General features: G+C 47.6%; 1 protein-coding gene across 2 annotated transcripts in view; it reads right to left on the bottom strand.

The window, feature by feature from the left end:
• LOC132587189 (tyrosine-protein phosphatase non-receptor type 11-like) overlaps positions 1-20,492 on the bottom strand; it is a 95,281-nt gene that overhangs the window by 5,452 nt on the left and 69,337 nt on the right. The window contains exons 7-12 of one of the 2 annotated variants that reach the window (XM_060259439.1): positions 20,138-20,234; positions 17,947-18,043; positions 8,688-8,823; positions 4,991-5,122; positions 4,296-4,450; positions 560-627 (exon numbers count right to left, since the gene is read on the bottom strand). In XM_060259439.1, coding sequence (XP_060115422.1) covers positions 560-627; positions 4,296-4,450; positions 4,991-5,122; positions 8,688-8,823; positions 17,947-18,043; positions 20,138-20,234 — 685 coding nt within the window. Of the gene's footprint in view, positions 1-559; positions 628-4,295; positions 4,451-4,990; positions 5,123-8,687; positions 8,844-17,946; positions 18,044-20,137; positions 20,235-20,492 lie in introns of both variants that reach the window. The other variant, XM_060259438.1, reaches the window with a different exon arrangement.

Below are 20,492 nucleotides of genomic sequence, written 5' to 3'. Positions count from 1 at the left end.
CCTGAGCCGGCTACCTGAAACCAGCTTCCACCGGGATTGAACTTGGGTTGTGAGCAGAGAGTTCAGACTGCAGTACTGCAGCCTTACCACTCTGCGCCACAGGGCTCTTATATAAAAAAATGGGGAAATAACCAAAACATATAAAGCAGACAGATGGAAATCTTCATCACGCCACTGTAACCACATGGGAGAAAGTAATTTAAAAAGTATGATGGGAGGGAGTAAGGTTTTATTATGACAATTATAATTTAGGAAGCATTTGAAGGTAGATGCTGAGCTGATATAATTTAGTACACCTTCTCTCTGTAAAATCGTCAGGGTCTTGAACTTTGGTAGGGACAGATACTTTCCTTGACCATGGTCAACTGAATAAAGATTTTTGCTTCTACTGAATACAGTTTTACTTATTTGGACCCCCTTGAACCCAGATTTCTCTGTCATACCCCCACGATAGCCACCAACTTTCTTTCTTACTGTTTCCCAGCATGCATCACACCCAACGCATCAGCTTCTCTTCCACCCGAGAGCAGGAGGCGTGAAGCGGAGTGCCCAGACGTACCTTGCCTGTGAATGGTGTCCATCAAGATGTCTATAACGATGATGGTGCCAGTTCGTCCGATTCCAGCACTGGGAGAGGACAGAAAAAAAGGGAGAGCTTTCTTAGCTGGGTGGAGATTTGGACTCAAGTCTCCCTGGCTTTGTCCAGCATTCTAACCAAGAAGTCCCCAGTGTGATTCCACGAATGGTTTCACCTTTGAGCACACATGAAGATAGTTTTTCTTGAGAGCACTTGTTAACTTGTGCCTGATCGCTGCTTTCTGAGTGGCATCATCTGATGTTCCGAATAGGTTCTAATATTGTGTAATTATGTTTTAATTGTTCTAAATTTGTTCCATATGCTTATTGTTGTAATCTGCCTTGAGCCTTGCTGTGCAGGAGAGGGCGAGATAGAAATAGAAACAAATAAACGGGGCATTCCAAGAACTTTCCTTGTACCCAAAAAGGGTTGTTAGAAAGCGGGTGAGGCCAGGTGGGGTTTTTTGTTCAACTTCTGATTTGCTTTGCTTAAACTCAAAGAGGCAGTGGTCCGTCCGCTTTTGAAAAAGCCATCTTTGGACCTGATGGTCCTGGTCAATTACAGCCCAGTTTCGAACTTATTGTTCCTGTGTAAGGTAATTGAGAAAGCGGTGGCAGAGCAGTTTCCTGGAAGATACTTCTACCCTAGATCCCTTCCAGTCTGGCTTCCGTTCTGGTCATGGGACAGAGACTGCTTTGGTCGCCCTCACAGATGACCTTAGAAGGCATCTGGATCGAGGTGGGTCAGCGCTGTTACTGTTATTAGAGCTCTCAGCAGCATTTGACACGGTCGACTATGACCTCATGACCCACCGCCTTGCCGGCATCGGAGTTCAAGGGGTGGTCTTACAGTAGCTTTCCTCCTTTCTCCGTGGTCGGGGACAAAGGGTGGTGATTGGTGAGCAGACCTCTCGGCAGCACCCATTTGAATCTGGTGTGCACAGGGAGCTATTCTCTCACCAATGATAAGTACATAGGAGAAGCCATGTTGGATCCGGCCAATGGCCCATTCAGTCCAACACTCTGTGTCACACAGTGGCCAGAAATTTTTATACACACACACTGTGGCTAATAGCCACGGATGGACCTCTGCTCCATATTTTTATCTAACCCCCTCTTGAAGCTGGCTATGCTTGTAGCTGCCACCGCCTCCTGTGGCAGTGAATTCCACATGTTAATCACCCTTTGGGTGAAGAAGTACCTCCTTTTATCCGTTCTAACCCGACTGCTCAGCAATTTCATCGAATGCCCATGAGTTCTTGTATTGTGAGAAAGAGAGAAAAGTACTTCTTTCTCTACCTTCTCCATCCCATGCATAATCTTGTCTATCTATCATGTCACCCCGCAGTCGACGTTTCTCCAAGTTAAAGAGCCCCAAGCGTTTTAACCTTTCTTCATAGGGAAAGTGTTCCAAACCTTTAATCATTCTAGTTGACCTTTTCTGCACTTTTACCAATGCTATAATATCCTTTTTGAGGTGTGGTGACCAGAATTGCACACAGTATTCCAAATGAGACCGCACCATCGATTTATACAGGGGCATTATGATACTGGCTGATTTGTTTTCAATTCCCTTCCTAATAATTCCCAGCATGGCGTTGGCCTTTTTTATTGCAATCACACACTGTCTTGACATTTTCAGTGAGTTATCTACCACGACCCCAAGATCTCTCTCCTGGTCAGTCTCTTTAATTATTTATTTATTTGATTTGATTTATATCTCGCCCTACCCCACCGAAGCGGGCTCAGGGCAGCCAGTTCCCACCCCATCAACTTGTATTTGTAGCTGGGATTCTTGGCCCCAATGTGCATTACTTTGCACTTGGCCACACTGAACCTCATCTGCCACGCTGACGCCCACGCACCCAGCCTCAACAGATCCCTTTGGAGTTCCTCACAATCCTCTCTGGTTCTCACCACCCTGAACAATTTAGTGTCATCCGCAAACTTGGCCACTTCACTGCTTACTCTCAACTCCAAATCATTAATGAACAATTTAAAGAGCATGGGACCCAGTACTGAGCCCTGCAGCACTCCACTGCTTACCGTCCTCCACTGCGAAGACTGCCCATTTATACTCACTCTCTGCTTATCGTATATATGCGCCCCGTTGCCCAGATTGCCTGAGGTTTTGGGCTGCGTTGTCACCAATATGCAGATGACACCCAGCTCTATCTGCTGATGGGCGGCCATTCGGATGCCGCCCCAGACCATCTAACCAGGGCATTAGAAGCCGTGGCAGGTTGGCTGCAGTTAAGCTGGCTGAAGCTAAATCCGACTAAGACGGAGGTCCTGTACCTGGGTCGGGGGGGGGGGGGGGAACCAGGATCAGGCACCCGACTACCCACCCTAGATGGCGCCCCTTTGGTGCCAGCTCAGAAGGTGAGGAGTCTGGGGGCGACACTGGATGCCCCCCTTTCTATGGAGGCCCAGGTCACAACAGCTGCGCGATCTGCCTTTCACCATCTGCGGCAGGCCAAACAGCTGATGCCCTATCTGACATCCCAAGACCTAGCTACAGTGATCCATGCAATGGTCACTTCCAGGCTAGACTACTGTAACTCACTCTACGCAGGCTTGCCCTTGAGGCTGATCTGGAAACTTCAACTGGTGCAAAATGTGGCAGCATGGCTCCTAACTGGATTGCCCATACGGGCAAGCGGTCGACTGATGCTATACGCACTACACTGGTTACCGGCTGAGTACTGGATCCGTTTCAGGGTTTCAGTATTGACGTTCAAAGCCTTACGTGGCCTGGGACCGACATACCTGCGGGACCGCCTCTCCCCATATGAGCCCCGAAGGGCGTTGCGATCGGCCAACCAACACCTTCTGGTCATTCCTGGCCCCAAGGACGTCTGCCTTGCCTCGACTAGGGCCAGGGCCTTTTCAGCCTTGGCCCCAAACTGGTGGAATCAGCTCCCAGTGGAGGTACGGCCCTGCCGGATTTGTTACCCTTCTGCAGGGCCTGTAAGACAGAGCGGTTCCGCCAGGTGTTTAGTTGAGGCAGGCGGGCACCCTCTACTCTGTTGCCTCTACCATCGGCTGCTCCCCCCCCCCCACAGTGATCTATCATCTGAACCCTTATATCTGGGCCACTGAATGATTATGCCTAAATTTGCACTATGTGCCAGCTGCCTCTGTTATTTAATGTGGATGTAATGCTGTTGTTTTAATTGTATGTATTGGTTTTATTATATGTGACTGGTTTTTATCTGTACATGATCCGTCCTGAGCCTGTCTGGGAAAGGGCGGCATGTAAGTAAACCAAATTAAATAAATAAATAAATAAATTTGCAATTTTTTTTAAAAAAACCATTGTTTTGGTAGCAGCTGCCGCCACAGCACAATCACTGCGTGATTGAAGGAAAGCTGTGGCAGCCATTTTGTGGCTGGCTCCGCCTCCTGCCGCCGCCATTTTGTGGAAAGATTCTAAAACAGCTGACAAGTTCCAAAAATATTGGGGGACCACTGGTCTCGCCACTACACCATGCTGCCTCGACAGTTTTGGCTCTGCTGAAGCACAACCTTAAACAAAGCATGTAAATTCTCACTCCATCTCTGACCTTCCCAGCTGCTCCCTGAAAAAGAAAGATTATACGCGCTGTTGGATTGATCAGCTGTCGACCAGTCTTGGGATCACAGGAGACACCTGACCACACCATCGAAGGCACAGCCTTCCCTAGCAGCATGCATCCCCACCCCTGCTGGGTGCTGACCTGCAGTGCACGACAATCGGGCCAGTATCTGCAAAGCTTTGCTGAGCTTGGTTGACTTGGTCCAGAAAGTGCAGGACGCCTCCTGGCTCGTTGGGAACCCCATGGTCCGGCCAGCTGAAGAACTGGAAGTGCTTGATCCGTCTGGGTCGCTCCTCCTGCAGGGGTCGGAAGACAAACACACATTTGTGTTTTGTGACCTGGATAGCCCAATCTTGGCATGCCAACGCCTTGTGTCACACAATGGCCAAAACCCAGGTGCCATCAGAAGTCCACCAGTGGGGCCTGGATTCCGGAAGCCCTCTCACTATTGCTCCCCCAAGCACCAAGAAGACAAGAGCATCACTGCCTCAGACGTAAGAACAGAAGAGAAGCCATGTTGGATCAGGCCAATGCCCCATCCAGTCCAACACTCTGAGTCACGCAATGGCTAAAACCCAGATGCCATCAGGAGGTCCACCAGTGGGGCCAGAACTCCAGAAACCCTCCCACTGTGCCCCCTCCAAGCACCAAGAATGCAGAGCATCACTGCCCCAGACAGAGTGTTCCATCTATACCTTGTGGCTATACCTTGTGGCTAAGAGCCACTGATGGAGCTCTGCTTCATATGTTTATCCCAGGGATTCACCCTGGGACCTTCTGCTTGCACACAGCAGGTTCTTAAGCACATTTCAACAGAGACTGCAGTCCTGCCTCACCCTGTCCATCCATACAATCTCTAGGTCCCGGATGTGGTAGCCCTGGACTTCCTGTTCGCCCATATTCCTCACGCTGATACAGCCGTACTCCTTGGCGCAGTGTTTATCTGGCCAGTAGTGGAAACATTTATTCTGCAGAGAGATGCACAAGTCCATTAGAAAGACAGAAAACGGCTCATTATTTAGAGTGCAGTGGTATTGCTTCGTAACTGGATCCTTAACATGGATTCTAGCAATGGATGACCATGGGCTTTCATGATCGAGGGATCCTTTCCTGCAAAGTCACAGCCTAAAAGCTTGTGCCCATAGGGAGAGCCCACTGCATTTATATATGCACCACTCATGATTATTGTGCAGAGTAATAAAAAACAAATCAACACCAGCTGAAGCCCCACTCTTGGCATTTCCATTTAGAAAAACAGGTTAAATTTCCAGTCAGGCTTTTTTGATATATAATTGAAATTGATATATCATATTGAAAGATGGAGAGGTGAAGACCCCCCCCCCCCAATGATTCTAAAACCATTCAAAAGGGGGGGGAAAGAGCGCGAGAGACAGAGAGGAAGAGCCCATCAAAAAAACAAGGTCTCAAACATGGCTGGAGGGGGGATTTAGTAAGAGATTTGCATCCCAATATCCTGGTCTGATTGCCCTTAACAGCAGAAACAACTGGAGGAACCGCACACTCGCGCACATGCGAGTTAATAAGGTGATCGAATGGCACAACAATTATTGGCTCGGCTTTGCATTGGCTCTCCTTCAAGGTCTCGTTGAAAGAGGCTATTCAAGATCATCGTAAGGTAATTACAGCCCACTCGCTCTTCCCGACACTGGGAGAAAATGAGAGAGCTGGTGGTAAGCTCTTCAACCCCTCCTTCGAGCCGACAAGGTTGCTCGCTGCCGAACACTTCTGACAGCAAGGGGCTGGGGGCCTATTTGCCCCCCTCGCCCTTCACATTGGCACCTGGGCGTCGAGGGGCATAAATGCTCCGCAACCTTCCATCTCCTGCCTTCCTCTCGAAAGCTCCTTGAAGCAGACACCATGCTCATTATTTTTCATCTTTCAAACAAGGAGGGATTCGTTTGTGCACAAGGACGTCGACTCGAAAGGATCTATCAGCTTCGGGACTGAACGTTGCAAAGAGGCTCGAAAGGGATTTCTCGAAGCATCGAGTCAAATCCGCTCTCCCAAGACACCATGCTCGACGCAGAGGGGCTCTGATTAAGGACAGGGCAAATCGACATGTTCCACGCTACATAATGGCATGAGTCAGATACTGTCAAACCCCAGTCTCAGGAAAGGGTCTGGGGAATCTTACTGGCCTGCATGTTCCTTCCCAATTCTTCTGCCCCCGCATGTGCGGCCAAAAGATGTCCAGACTCACGGTGAAGTAAGATTTGTACTCTTCCCTACAAACTAAGATTTCTAATGTGCGGCTTACTCGTGGTGCGGAGAAAAGCACATCGACAATGCTGTGTGGTTAAGAAGAAGAAGATATTGGATTTATATCCCGCCCTCCACTCCGAAGAGTCTCAGAGCGGCTCACAATCTCCTTTCCCTTCCTCCCCCACAACAGACACCCTGTGAGGTAGATGAAGATATTGGATTTATATCCCGCCCTCCACTCCGAAGAGTCTCAGAGCGGCTCACAATCTCCTTTCCCTTCCTCCCCCACAACAGACACCCTGTGAGGTAGATGAAGATATTGGATTTATATCCCGCCCTCCACTCCGAAGAGTCTCAGAGCGGCTCACAATCTCCTTTCCCTTCCCCCCCACAGCAGACACCCTGTGAGGTAGATGAAGATATAGGATTTATATCCCGCCCTCCACTCCAAAGAGTCTCAGAGCGGCTCACAATCTCCTTTCCCTTCCTCCCCCACAACAGACACCCTGTGAAGTAGATGAAGATGTTGGATTTATATCCCGCCCTCCACTCCGAAGAGTCTCAGAGCGGCTCACAATCTCCTTTACCTTCCTCCCCCACAACAGACACCCTGTGAGGTGGGTGGGGCTGGAGAGGGCTCTCACAGCAGCTGCCCTTTCAAGGACAACCTCTGCCAGAGCTATGGCTGACCCAAGGCCATGCTAGCAGGTGCAAGTGGAGGAGTGGGGAATCAAACCCGGTTCTCCCAGATAAGAGTCCGCACACTTAACCACTACACCAAACTGGCTCTCCAAAGCCACAAAAAAACGTTAAGACAAAGCCACAAAAAAACGTTACAAATCCAAAAACACTTCCATCAGCAAACCACATGCAAGAAAAGGAGGGAAGGCCCAAGTCCAGGGATTCGAGAGGCTCATTCCCATAAACCTGGATTTGACTGTGTCATCCGGACCTACATATCCTTATGGAGAACAAGGTGGCAGAATCATAGAGTTGGAAGGGAGCTCCAGGGTCATCTAGTCCAACCCCCTGCACAATGCAGGAAACTCACAAACACCTCCCCGTAAATTCACAGGATCTTCATTGTTGTCAGATGGCCATCTAGCCTCTGTTTAAAAACCTCCAAGGAAGGAGAGCCCACCACAAAAAAGCCTGTTCCAAGAATTCAAGCGTTGTACTGTACTTCTTCAAAACAGTAGGTAGGGAAATGGGTGCTGTATCAGTCCTTACTGTAAGTCTCTTTCGGTAAATTTTCTTAATTTTCTTAAATAAAACAGAAATGAAGTGTTTGAATGCTATACTGGATAAACTCCCCACATGTAGAAAATCTGCACACCGGGGAGAAAGGCTAAGCATAGCCTTCATTATGAAATGCTAGGGAACTTTCACACTGCTGTTTTCCACTGATTTTTCTCCGCTGCTCCCTCCTTTTTCTCTGAAGAGGCAGGAACACAGATTTCAGACCGTGTTTAGAAGGAGGGAAATGGGGAGTCAGCCCTTAAAAGGAATGCAGTTCAAGAATCCTCACTCAGCCTGTAGAGGCAATGCAAGCCCTTTCACAGAGCTAATTAGTAACTAGGAGATGAGGTCTTCGAAAAGAGTTCAGGTTTGCAGAGGCAATGCCGTGTAAGGGAGCAGTCTAGGCAGTCAGCCAACTAGATATAGATAGCTCTGTCTATCTGTCTGTCTGTGTCTTTGTCTGTCTGTCTGTCTATCTATCTATCTGTCTATCTATCCACCTACCTACCTATATAGATATAAGAAGATGATGATGATGATGATGATGATATTGGATTTATATCCCATCCCCCACTCCAAATCTGTCTCAGAGCGGTTCACAACCTCCTTTATCTTCCTCCCTCACAACAGACACCCTGTGAGGTGGGTGGGGCTGAGAGGGCTCTCACAGCAGCTGCCCTTTCAAGGACAACCTCTGCCATGGCTATGGATGACCCAAGGCCATTCCAGCAGCTGCAAGGGGAGGAGTGGGGAATCAAACCCGGTCCTCCCAGATAAGAGTCCACACACTTAACCACGACACCAAACTGGCATCAGAGAGAAACACTGGCACAGGGCATAGCATAAGGAATACCATAGGAGAAAAATGTAGGATAAACATAAAGGAGAACAGGTTAAACGACTGGCGTGAGAGAGATACCCAAACAGCCCATAGCTGTACTTGGGAGCAAAAACGAGGCAAAAATCCTGTTTAGAAAACGCCCAGTTTAGTACATGTGTAGTAAAGTTGTAGAATGGCATACACATGGGACAGCCAGCCACAGAAAGTTAGGAAAAAACCATAGCGCTCACCCTCCCTCGCTCCACCTCTCTGGTCGTCATGACGATGACGTGAGCATTCTCTTGGTACACCATTGCCCAGAAGTCATTCACTGTGGTTTGCAGGCATCCCTGAGTGGCAATATAGACCTTGCCGTGTTCAGAACTCCTCCCATCTTCGAGAATATTCTGGAACAGAAGATAAAAAAAGAAAAGGAATATTTTTTTGGGGGGGGAGGGACTCCTACAAGACAAAGAGCCTCGTGACTGCGCAGGCCTCAATGCCCCGCCTTGCGACTCTCGACAAACGAAGAGACGTTTTAAATAGATTCAACATCTGGGCTGGCAAATCCATCTGATTAGATTTAGGCTGGAGGAGGACGATTTCTTTCCAGAGCCTTGATGAGTAGGTCGGCCCGGTCGCACACACACACACGGTGCCATATTCAGCCTTCCGGCAGACCACGAAATTGTGCAAGCTCATTCCGATTCATCGAAACCAACACTGCATCTGTGCGATACCTTATGGGCCTGCCTGATCAGGCCCTGCTTGGAGGCCCTGCTTCATATGCCCCTGCCTTCTGAAATTAGGCAGGTGGCAACCCTGGAGAGAGCCTTTTTTTTGGTCATGGCCAGGGGCGGAATTGTAGCAGGAGCGCCTTTGCATATTAGGCCACACACCCCTGAGGTAGCCAATCCTCTAAGCTCTTGGAGGATTGGCTACATCAGGGGGGGTGTGGCCTAATATGGAAAGAAGAAGAAGATGAAGATATTGGATTTATATCCCGCCCTCCACTCCGAAGAGTCTCAGAGCGGCTCACAATCTCCTTTACCTTCCTCCCCCACAACAGGCACCCTGTGAGGTAGATGAAGATATTGGATTTATATCCTGCCCTCCACTCCGAAGAGTCTCAGAGCGGCTCACAATCTCGTTTACCTTCCTCCCCCACAACAGACACCCTGTGAGGTGGGTGGGGCTGAGAGGGCTCTCATAGCAGCTGTCCTTTCAAGGACAACCCCTGCCAGAGCTATGGCTGACCCAAGGCCATTCCAGCAGCTGCAAGTGGAGGAGTGGGGAATCAAACCCGGTTCTCCCAGATAAGAGTCCGCACACTTAACCACTACACCAAACTGACTCTCTGAGCTCCTGCTAGAATTTCACCCCTGGTCGTGGCACCAAGGCCTCTCCCTAGAACTCTCTCCCTAGAGATAGTTGTCTGTCCCCTTCTGTTGCTGTCTTCCTCTTTTTCTGTTGTTTGGCATTCCCTCAATGATCCCCCCCTTCCTATTAGTGAGGTCAGAGGATCTCCCGGACTGGATACCCTCCCCCTGCTTCAGATAGGGTTGCCAAGTCCAATTCAAGAAATATCTGGGGACTTTGGGGGTGGAGCCAGGAGACATTAGGCTTGGAGCCAAGATCAAGGCTGTGACAAGCATAATTGAACTCCCAAGGGAATTCTGGCCATCACATTTAAAGGGACGGCACACCTTTTCAATTCCTTCCTTCCATAGGAAATAATGAAGTATAGGGGCACCTTCTTTTGGGGCTCATAGAATTAGACCCCCTGGTCCAATCTTTTTGAAACTTGGTGGGTATTTTGGGGAGAGGCACTAGATGCTATATGGAAAATTTGGTGCCTCTTCCCCAAAAAAACAGCCTTCCTAGAGCCCCAAATACCTGCGGATCAATTCTCCATGATTTTCTATGGGAATATATCTCCACAGGGAATAATAGAGTGCCCAGCAGACATTTTCCTCCCCTTACCCCGCTTTCTGACGACCCTGAAGCGGGGGGAGGGCCTCCAAACCGGGGGATCCCCTGCCCCCACCTGGGGATTGGCAACCCTAGCTTCAGAGCCATCAGAAAGTGGGTGGAGTCAAAAATTCTAGCCCAATTACCAGTTAATTTCGCCGTAATATATATATTTTTTTATCTATTGATTGATTGGCAAACTGGACTTTGTCTTAAATACTAAATAAAGATGTTCTACAATGTTATATATACTGCAGTACTCCATGCATAGTAGAATTTTGTTATATATGGAATTAATCTACTGGATAGTACTTAATCCAACAAAGTGGGGTGGAAATGGCCGCAGGGTGTTCCTCTCCATGGGGGTAGTTACCCCTCCAACAGGCAAGAAACAGGAAATAAACACAATGTGCCTACATAACCAGGAAGTGACATAGGCACGTTGGTGATATCAGGAGTGACGCTTTGGTTTTTAGGCAATTTCTATGTAGGGTTGTCAATCCCCAGGTGGGGGCAGGGGATCCCCCGGTTTGGAGGCCCTCCCCCCGCTTCAGGGTCGTCAGAAAGCGGGGTAAGAGGAGGAAAATGTCTGCTGGGAACTCTATTATTCCCTGTGGAGATTTATTCCCATAGAAAATCATGGAGAATTGATCTGCAGGTATCTGAGGCTGTGGGCGGGGGCCTGTTTTTTTGGGTAGAGGCACCAAATTTTTTCAGTATAGCATCTAGTGCCTCTCCCCAAAATACCCACCAAGTTTCAAAAAGATTGGACCAGGGGGTCCATTTCTATGAGCCCCAAAAGAAGGTGCCCCATCCATTATTTCTTATGGAAGGAAAGAATTGAAAAGGTGCGCTGTCCCTTTAAATGCGATGGCCAGAACTCCCTTTGGAGTTCAATTATGCTTGTCACAACCTTGATCTTGGCTCCACCCCTAATGTCTCCTGGCTCCACCCCCAAAGTTCCCAGATATTTCTTGAATTGGACTTGGCAACCCTATCTCTATAGCAGAATTAGCTTCAAACCATGGTTTGGCCCCCAATTCAGAGTGTCTCCCCCCCCCCCGCCACATCACCAAAGTACCTACATCACCTCCTGGTGACATAAAGATGTCACGTTTATTTCCTGCTTCTGCCTCCATGCTCCCAGAAAAGTAAGCCCCACCCCCCACCCGCTGATCCGACAGACCTGGCAACCCTATTCCTAACCAATACTCCCTCTAAGTTGTGGAGTCTTGTGAGCAAAAATTCTACTTTGTGAGCTACTGGCCTTAAAGTTGTGAGCTGCTGCATCAATTAGTTTGCTCTGGGGCCGTTTTTCCTGAGCTGAGACAAAAATGCGTGAGCTGGAGGCTTAAAAACTTGATATATTAGTTGTTTTTATTATGTAAATTATTATTGTATTTTAATTCTTGAATTGTATTGTTAGAATTTTTATGTTGTGAGCCGCCCTGAGCTCGCTTTGGTGGGGTAGGGCGGGATATAAATGAAATGAAAAACTGTGAGCTAGCTTACACTAACTCAGCTTAGAGAGAACACTGCTCCTAACCAGTGTTTTAGTTGTCGTTTTTATGTTTTGTATGCATTTTAACTCTTCTTGAATGGTTTTAACGATGGGAGAGGTGTGGGGGACACCTGATTTGAATGATTCTAAAAAGTGATTTTAAATTTTTTTTTACTCGTGTATGTTTTAAATTGTTAGCCACCTTGGTAACCCTTGTAAAGTTACAAAGGCAGGATTTTAATTTTTGTAATTGAAGAAAGGTAAAGGTAAAGGTAGTCCCCCTGTGCAAGCACTGAGTCATTACCAACCCATCGGGTGACGTCACATCAGGACGTGTTCTTAGCAAACCTTTACAGGGCGGTTTGCCATTGCTTTCGCCAGGGACCGGTTTTGTGGAAGACAATTTTTCCATGGACCGGGGCAGGGGGCGTTGGTTTTGGGATGATACAATCATGTACTTCATTTCTATTAACTTGGTGTAGTGGTTAAGTGTGCGGACTCTTATCTGGGAGAAGCGGGTTTGATTCCCCACTCCTCCACTTGCACCAGCTGGAATGGCCTGGGATCAACCATAGCTCTCGCAGAGCTGTCCTTGAAAAGGGCAGCTTCTGAGAGAGCTCTCTCAACCCCACCTACCTCACAGGGTGTCTCTTGTGGGGGAGGAAGATAAAGGAGATTGCAAACTGCTCTGAGACTCGGAGATTCGGAGTGAAGTGTGGGATATAAATCCAGTGTCGTCATAATCATCATCTTCTTTTTCTTACATTGTAATATATAATGAAATAATTATACAACTCACGGCCCGGTTGCTAACAGGAGACGGACCAGTACTGGTCCATGGCCTGAGGGTTTGGGACCCCTGAGCTACACTTTCCTCCCAGCAAGCTGGGCACTCATTTTACCGACCTTGGAAGGATGGAAGGCTGAGGCAACCTTGAGCCGGCTACCTGAACCCAGCGTCTGCCAGGTCGTGAAAAGAAAGACATACCAAAACCCCAGCGTGGATGCCCTGTTGTGGCAACGAGGGACACACGGAACCATCTCGGGGTGCCCTTCCCTAGAAACGGCACTGTTCCAGAAGCCTGTTTTCCATCACGCGACACCGGGGCTATTTAATCTGTCAATTAAAGCAATTGCTACTTCCACCCCTCCTGACAATGCTATGAGCCATGTCCTTTCATGCCCAGGCTTACAGGCCTGTTATTGCTTTAAACGCTTCCTTCCTTCCTGCCCGGCTTCGGCAGGCTCCTTTGCCTTTTATGAGGTTGTAAGCCTGCAGGCTCAGTCTTGTTAACTAGGAGGCAGCACCGAGCACGTGTTGCGGAGGCTGTAAAAGTAACGGGTGATAAAACTCCCTGTGCCATTATCCAGCCGGATTTATTGGCAGATCAGACGTCGATTCACACAGCCCCTTTAGATGGCCAACAGACAGTTTTCATGCCGCGAATTCACAGCAGAGCTATTTTCTTGTTGCTATGACCTGGGTAGCCCAGGCAAGCCCGATCTTGTCAGACCTTGGAAGCTAAGCAGGGTTGATCCCAGCAAATAAGAAGAGGTTGGATTTATACCGTAACTTTCGCTCAAGAGTCTCAAAGCAGCTTACAATCTCCTTTCCCTTCCCCTCCCCACAAGAGACTCCCTGAAAGGTAAGTGGGGCTGAGAGAGCTCTGAGAAAAGTGCTCTTGAGAGAAACAGCTCTGTGAGAACTTGTGTCTGACCCAGGGTCACACCAGCGGCTGCATGTGGTGGAGTGGCGAATCAAACCCGATTTTCCCAGATGAGAGTCCATGCTCTTAACCCTCTCAACTGCGGAGTCTTTTGAGCAAAAATTCTACTTTGTGAGCTACTAGCATTCAAGTCATGAGCTGTTGCATCAGTTTGCTCTGGGGCCGTTTTTCCTGAGCAAAGACAAAAATGCGTGAGCCGGAGACTAAAAAACTGAGCTAGCTCACACTAACTCAGCTTAGAGGGAACACTGCCTTAACCAGAAACTAAGGCACCTCTCTGAAACACCCAAGCCCAACTAGGGGCACCACAAGTCACCATGACTTTTAGGAACACAAGAGCAAACATACAAAAAAGGAGAGCCAGTTTGGTGTGGAGAGCCAGTTTGGTGTAGTGGTTAAGTGTGCGGACTCTTATCTGGGAGAACCGGGTTTGATTCCCCACTCCTCCACTTGCAGCTGCTAGAATGGCCTTGGGTCAGCCATAGCTCTGGCAGAGGTTGTCCTTGAAAGGGCAGCTGCTGTGAGAGCCCTCTCCAGCCCCACCCACCTCACAGGGTGTCTGTTGTGGGGGAGGAAGGTAAAGGAGATTGTGAGCCACTCTGAGACTCTTCGGAGTGGAGGGTGGGATATAAATCCAATATCTTCATCTACCTCACAGGGTGTCTGTTGTGGGGGAGGAAGGGAAAGGAGATTGTGAGCCGCTCTGAGACTCTTCGGAGTGGAGGGCGGGATATAAATCCAATACCTTCTTCTTCTTAAAAAGCTATTTTCTTGCCTGCTTTATGCATGTGGACTGAGGATGTTCACACCTCTGTTTGAAACCCTTCAAACACAAGTGGCTAGCCCACAGGTGTTCCCATGGTTACTATTGAGCTCCAGGCAACCAGTTCCCCTCAGGAAAATGGCTGCATTGGAGGGTGGACTCTAAGGTGTGTACCCCACTGAAGCCCCTCCTCTCCCCAAGCCCCGCTTCCTCCAGGCTGATCAGGGGACCTGATCTCAGGTGGTCCGGAGATTAGTTGTAGTTCTGGGAGACTTCCAGGCCCCACCTGGAGATTGGCAAACCCTAATTCTATGCGTGTTCACATGGTAATAAGACCCTTAGTTTGTTTGTTTCCTTTTACACAAAGAATTCTGGCCAAATTTCCCATCGCTTGGGATCATTAAAAGGCACATGTTTTACAGTTTATCTGCTACCCAGGGAAGCTAATCTTCAAGCTTGCCGTATCTAATATCCTTCCAAATATACGAAATTGGATTCCTGAATTAAGGACATTAATCTTTTTCTTTTCAGGACTGCTAATGCACAGCCAGGTAAGGAAAACTGAAAAACCTCATGTTTACTCAGAGCCATTTATATTAAATAATATTGGATACTTGTTTCCCCTTCTCCTTCCATTTTTCAGACTCTCCATCACCCATTGGCTGTTTTGTTTAATCGGTATTAACTTTTAATAATGCTAGAAGCCTGCGAGATTTTATGTTGATAAGGAATGCGTGTCACGTTGTTAACTGTAGAGATAACACCACAATGGTGTTAAGAGCATAAGAGAAGCCACATTGGATCAGGCCAATGGTCCATCCAGTTCAACACTCTGTGTCACACAGTGGCCAAAACAAAAACAAAAACCAAGTGTCATCAGGAGGTTCGCAAGTGGGGCTAGAAGCCCTTCCACTTTGCCCCCCCCCCAGTACCAAGAATACATAGCATCACTGCCCCAAACAGTTCCAATAATATGCTGTAACTAATAGCCACTGATGGACCTCAGCTCCATATTTTTATCCAACCCCCTCTTGAAGCTGGCTATGCTTGTAGCCACCACCACCTCCTGTGCCAGTGAATTCCACATGTTAATCACCCTTTGGGTGAAGAAGTACTTCCTTTTATCCACTCTAACCCGACTGCTCAGAAATTTCATTGAATGCCCACAAGTTCTTGTATTGTGAGAAAGGGAGAAAAGGACTTCTTACCTTTTACAGCTTCCGTAACTTTGTTTGTTAACCATGCAGGCCTTTTCTTATACCTGTTTGTGCCTTTCCTAACTTGTGGTATATATTTTACCTGAGCTTCTAGGATTGTAGTTTTAAATAGCCTCCAAGCTTCTCCAAGGGTTTTGACTGCATTTACCTTTCCTTTCAGTTTCCTCTTCACATGCCTCCTCATCTCAGAGAATTTACCCCTTTTAAAATTAAAAGTGGTTGTGCTGGTCTTTTGGGGCAACTCCCTATTTATACAAATGGTGAAATCAATAACGTTATGGTCACTGCTCCCAAGCGGTGCAATCACTTTTACATCTCTCACCAGGTCTTGGGCATTACTTAGGACCAAATCCAGGATCGCCTCGCCCCGCCCCTGGTAGGTTCTGTGACCATCTGCTCCATAACGCTGTCATTGAGAGCGTCTAGAAACGCAATCTCTTTCTCTCGACCAGAACACATATTGACCCAATCAATCTGTGGGTAGTTAAAATCACTTATTAAGACACAGTTTTTACATTTAGCCGCTATCTTTAATCCTTCCATCATATTATAATCGTCCTCTAAATTTTGATTTGGTGGGCGATAACAAACTCCCATAGTTAAATTTCCTTTTGGGCCCTCTATTTCGACCCAAAGCATTTCTAGAAGGGAATCTAATTCTCTGACCTCAGTCTTACTGGACTGTATACCCCCTCTGACATACAGAGCCACCCCACCTCCAACTCTTCCCTCCCTATCCTTCCGATATAACTTATATCCAGGAATCACCGTGTCCCACTGATTCTCCTCATTCCACCAAGTTTCTGAAATTCCCATGATGTCTATATTCCCCCCCAACACTAACATTCCAGCTCCCCAATTTTACTTCAAACACTTCTAGCATTTGTATACAAACATCTATAATTTCCCAGGCAAGTTAGGCCCGCAACCTTCCTCTTGCTGCCTCGAGACTTTGGCAGACAGTCCATACTGTTTGTCACCATCTCAGTGGACAACTCTGAACCATTATCCGGTAGAAAAGTAACAGCTAACCCTTCATCTCTTTGAGATGAGTCCTCCCGAATCAGAGACATTTCATCTCCTGTTGGCTTTCCCCCAAGATTTAGTTTAAAAACTGCTCTGCCACCTTTTTGATTTTAAGTGCCAGCAGCCTGGTTCCTTCTGGGGACAAGTGGAGACCATCTCTTTTGTACAGTTCCCACTTGTTCCAGAAAGCATCCCAGTGCCTAACAAACTTAAACCCTTCCTCCCTACACCATCGTCTCATAAAATATCATCTGGAATATCAAATTATCACCCCCTTCCTCCAAGGAGTTCAGGGCAGAGCATCTGGTCCTTCTCTCCCTACTTTCTTGTCACAACAACCCTGTGAGGTAGGTGATGCTAAGAGAGAATAACTGGCCTGAGGCCACCCAAGTGAGTTTCACAACACCTTGGGGCTTCGTCTATGCATCTCCCCAGTCTGAGCCCACCATATGCAGAACCCCACTCACTTGCAAGGCCTTGAGTTTGAATCCTCAATAGATACCCTATTCCTTTTAAGCCAGGGGTGTCAAACTCATTTGTTATGAGGGCCGGATCTGACATAAATGAGACCTTGTTGGGCCGGGTCATGTTGAGTTGGGCCAAGCCACGTTGGGCCGGGCGATATGTGTACCTATTTAAGATTAGGTACCAGAGATAAGTTTTATAAAGAACACGGACAAGCACAAATATATGTTTTTTAAAAAACTTAAAACATGCTTAAAAAGTTAGCACTCATTTGGTCTTAAAGATGCTTTCTTTGTATTTCTCCCATGGAATTCAGGGAACTGGGCAAAAGAAGCTCTGGCTCTTTCCTTCCTTCCCCAGGGGACCAGGAGGGAGAGGAGCCTCAGCCAATAGAAAGAAGAGAGGCTTGACTCAGTGGCTCTGCTGTGCAATTGAGAGCGCGTGACAAAGCAAGCTCTGCCTCCCACCCTTCTTCCCCAAGTCTCAGCCAATGGAGAAAACAGAGGTTTTACTCTGTAGTTCCTGTGCAATTAAGCAAGCCTGGCAAAGCAAGCTGTAATGCAGAAGGAAGCAAGGGAGAGGGAGAAGGAAGCAGATGACAGCCAGTCACTCGGAGGCCTGATAGGAGCTCTCTGGGGGCCTCATTTGGCCCCCAGGCCACATGTTTGACACCCTTGCTTTACGCAGTCAGGAAAAAGAGGCCCTCCTCCGCCCACACACAGAAGGTCTCATCATGTTACAAGGTTGAGACCGACTCTGAAGACCATCTTCCAACTTATTTCCTTTAAGCCCAGCTGAGGGCTCTGATTAAGTCCCGCCTCTTCCTCCTCCCTCGGCGACACGCTTCCTCTGCTTACCTTAATATAATTGGCATTGATGTAATCGGAACAGGGAACACTCTCGTCCACGTCTTGGAGAGCCACTCGTGTTGTGTCAACTAGGAGGACAGAGAAATACAGTTGCGTGGGAGGGGACAGAAAGACACACAACACCTTTGAAGGTTTAGCAGAAGCCCAGCCAGATAAGACCGAGGGTCCATCTAATCCAGGGGTGTCAAAGTCAAAACTCATTTGTTAACGAGGGCCAGATCTGAGACCTTGTCGGGTAAGGCCCTGTGTGTCATAAAATGTCATGCCAGGCAGCAGAGATAAAAACTTTATAAAGGACACAGACACACACAAATATTTTTTAAAAAAACATTTTTAAAAGTTTAAAATAAAACACGCTTAAAACATCATCTTCGTCGGGTGCTAGTTCTGGTATTTGGGGAGAGAGAGAAACATTCCTCTGCCAACTCCCTCCACCCCATGCATACATTTTGACTTTTCTCTATATTTTGATTATTTCAAAGGCTATTAGACATTGTAAGCCTTTAGGTTAGCGAAGAAACCGGACACTGCAGAAAAACTTCAAGCACTGTCTACCCTCACATATAGAGCTGTGCACATTATGAACTTATAAAAACCACCCAACTTTGCATCCCGGATGGAGTACGTATGTTAACTAGATCTCCAGCTATTCAGCCCACTGTGCATAATTTATTCTGCTGAGTATATGTATATTAACTAGATCTCCAGTTATTCAGCCTACTCCGTACAATTTATCCTGCTGAATATGCATATTAACAAGATCTCCAGTTCTTCAGCCTACTCTGCATAAATTTATTCTGCTAGTCATGTAAACTGGCCAACAACTGGGCGGGGCAGACGGAAACCATGGAAGGGGAGGAGCTGTGGCTCAGTGGTAGAGCATCTGCTTGGCACGCGGAAGGTCCCAAGTTCAATCCCCGGCATCTCCAGTTAAAAAAGGATCAGGCAGTACATATGAACATATGAAGCTGCCTTATACTGAATCAGACCTTTGGTCCATCAAAGTCAGTATTGTCTTCTCAGACTGGCAGCGGCTCTCCAAGGTCTCAAGCTGAGGTTTTTCACACGTATTTGTCTGGACCCTTTTTTGGAGATGCCAGGGATTGAACCTGGGACCTTCTGCTTCCCAAGCAGATGCTCTACCACTGAGCCACCGTCCCTCCCCAGTAGGTGAGGAGAAAGACCTCTGCCTGGAGAGACACTGCCAGTTTGAGTAGACAAGACTGACCCTGAGGGACCAAAAGTCTGATTCAGTGTAAGGCAGCTTCATGGATGTGTCCAAGCCCCACCCACTGGTTAATTATAACTCTGCTCGGCTTCAGGTGTTGACTTCATCAAGCTTAACAGCCAACTTTCAAGTCTACCTTCACAGGCTTAAGGACTAGAAACCTGATTTTTAAAAACTGATGTAAAAGAACTCAAGATACCGCATTCTACCAAACTCTAGATTTGCGGAATACACGCTGCTGTATTTATAACTCCCTTTTCTCTTTCCATTCATATTACAATGATCCACATTCTCAGGGGACCCCAATCCCCGGTCCGTGGACCGGTCCTGGTCCGTGGCCTGCTAGCAACTGGGCTGTGAGTTGTATAATTATTTCACTATATATTACAATTTAATTTAATTGTAGTAGTAGTAATAATAATAATAATAATAATAATACGGCATTGGATTTATATCCTGCCCTCCAATCTGAATTTCAGAGTCTCAGAGCAGCTCACAATCTCCTTTACCTTCCTCTCCCACAACAGACACCCTGTGAGGTAGGTAGGCCTGAGAGAGCTCTCCCAGAAGCTGTCCTTTCAAGGACTAGCTCTGCAAGAGCCATGGCTGACCCAAGGCCATTCCAGCAGGTGCAAGTGGAAGAGTGGGGAATCCAACCCGGTTCTCCTAGATAAGAGTCCACACACTTAACCACCACACCAAACTAACAGACAAACTAGTGCACAATTGTATCATCCCGAAACCATCAATCCCCCCCTCCCTCCCCAGGTCCGTGGAAAAACTGTCTTCCACAAAACTTGTCCCTGGTGCCAAAAATGTTGGGGACCGCTGTTCTGTATTACAGAAACCAGAACCAGGGGCCGAAAAGAGCTTCAAGCCACTGTTTCCTGCTTCAACACACACACCCTCCCCATTTTTAAGACTTCCTCCTTACAGGGAAGGATGTTTTTGTAGCGATTCTTCCCTTTGTTTTCCACACGCTGCCCTTCTTTCCGGGGATAGAGGAGTTTACACTCCTGTTGCTGCAACATCTGTGGAGAGAATTTTAAACACATTCTCAGCCTTGCCATTGCTTAGGGCTCAGAACGGTCCACACATTCATAACCTCGACAATCCCCAACAACCCTGCAAGGTAGATCAACAAGGCTGCCGTGTTGTACATTTGAACCTGGGACCTCAGGTTTCACAAACCCGAATGTCTTTGCCACAAGTTGCTTGCAGGAATCAAAGCTAAGAAAGGATGTTGTGGAAACAAACGCCACCCATCGAGTAATAAAAACAGAAAATGA

Source organism: Heteronotia binoei, chromosome 18, assembly GCF_032191835.1.
Source record: "Heteronotia binoei isolate CCM8104 ecotype False Entrance Well chromosome 18, APGP_CSIRO_Hbin_v1, whole genome shotgun sequence".
NCBI lineage: Eukaryota > Metazoa > Chordata > Lepidosauria > Squamata > Gekkonidae > Heteronotia > Heteronotia binoei.
The sequence above is the reverse complement of the archived record's forward strand: the minus strand, read 5'-3'. Positions and strand labels throughout refer to the sequence as shown.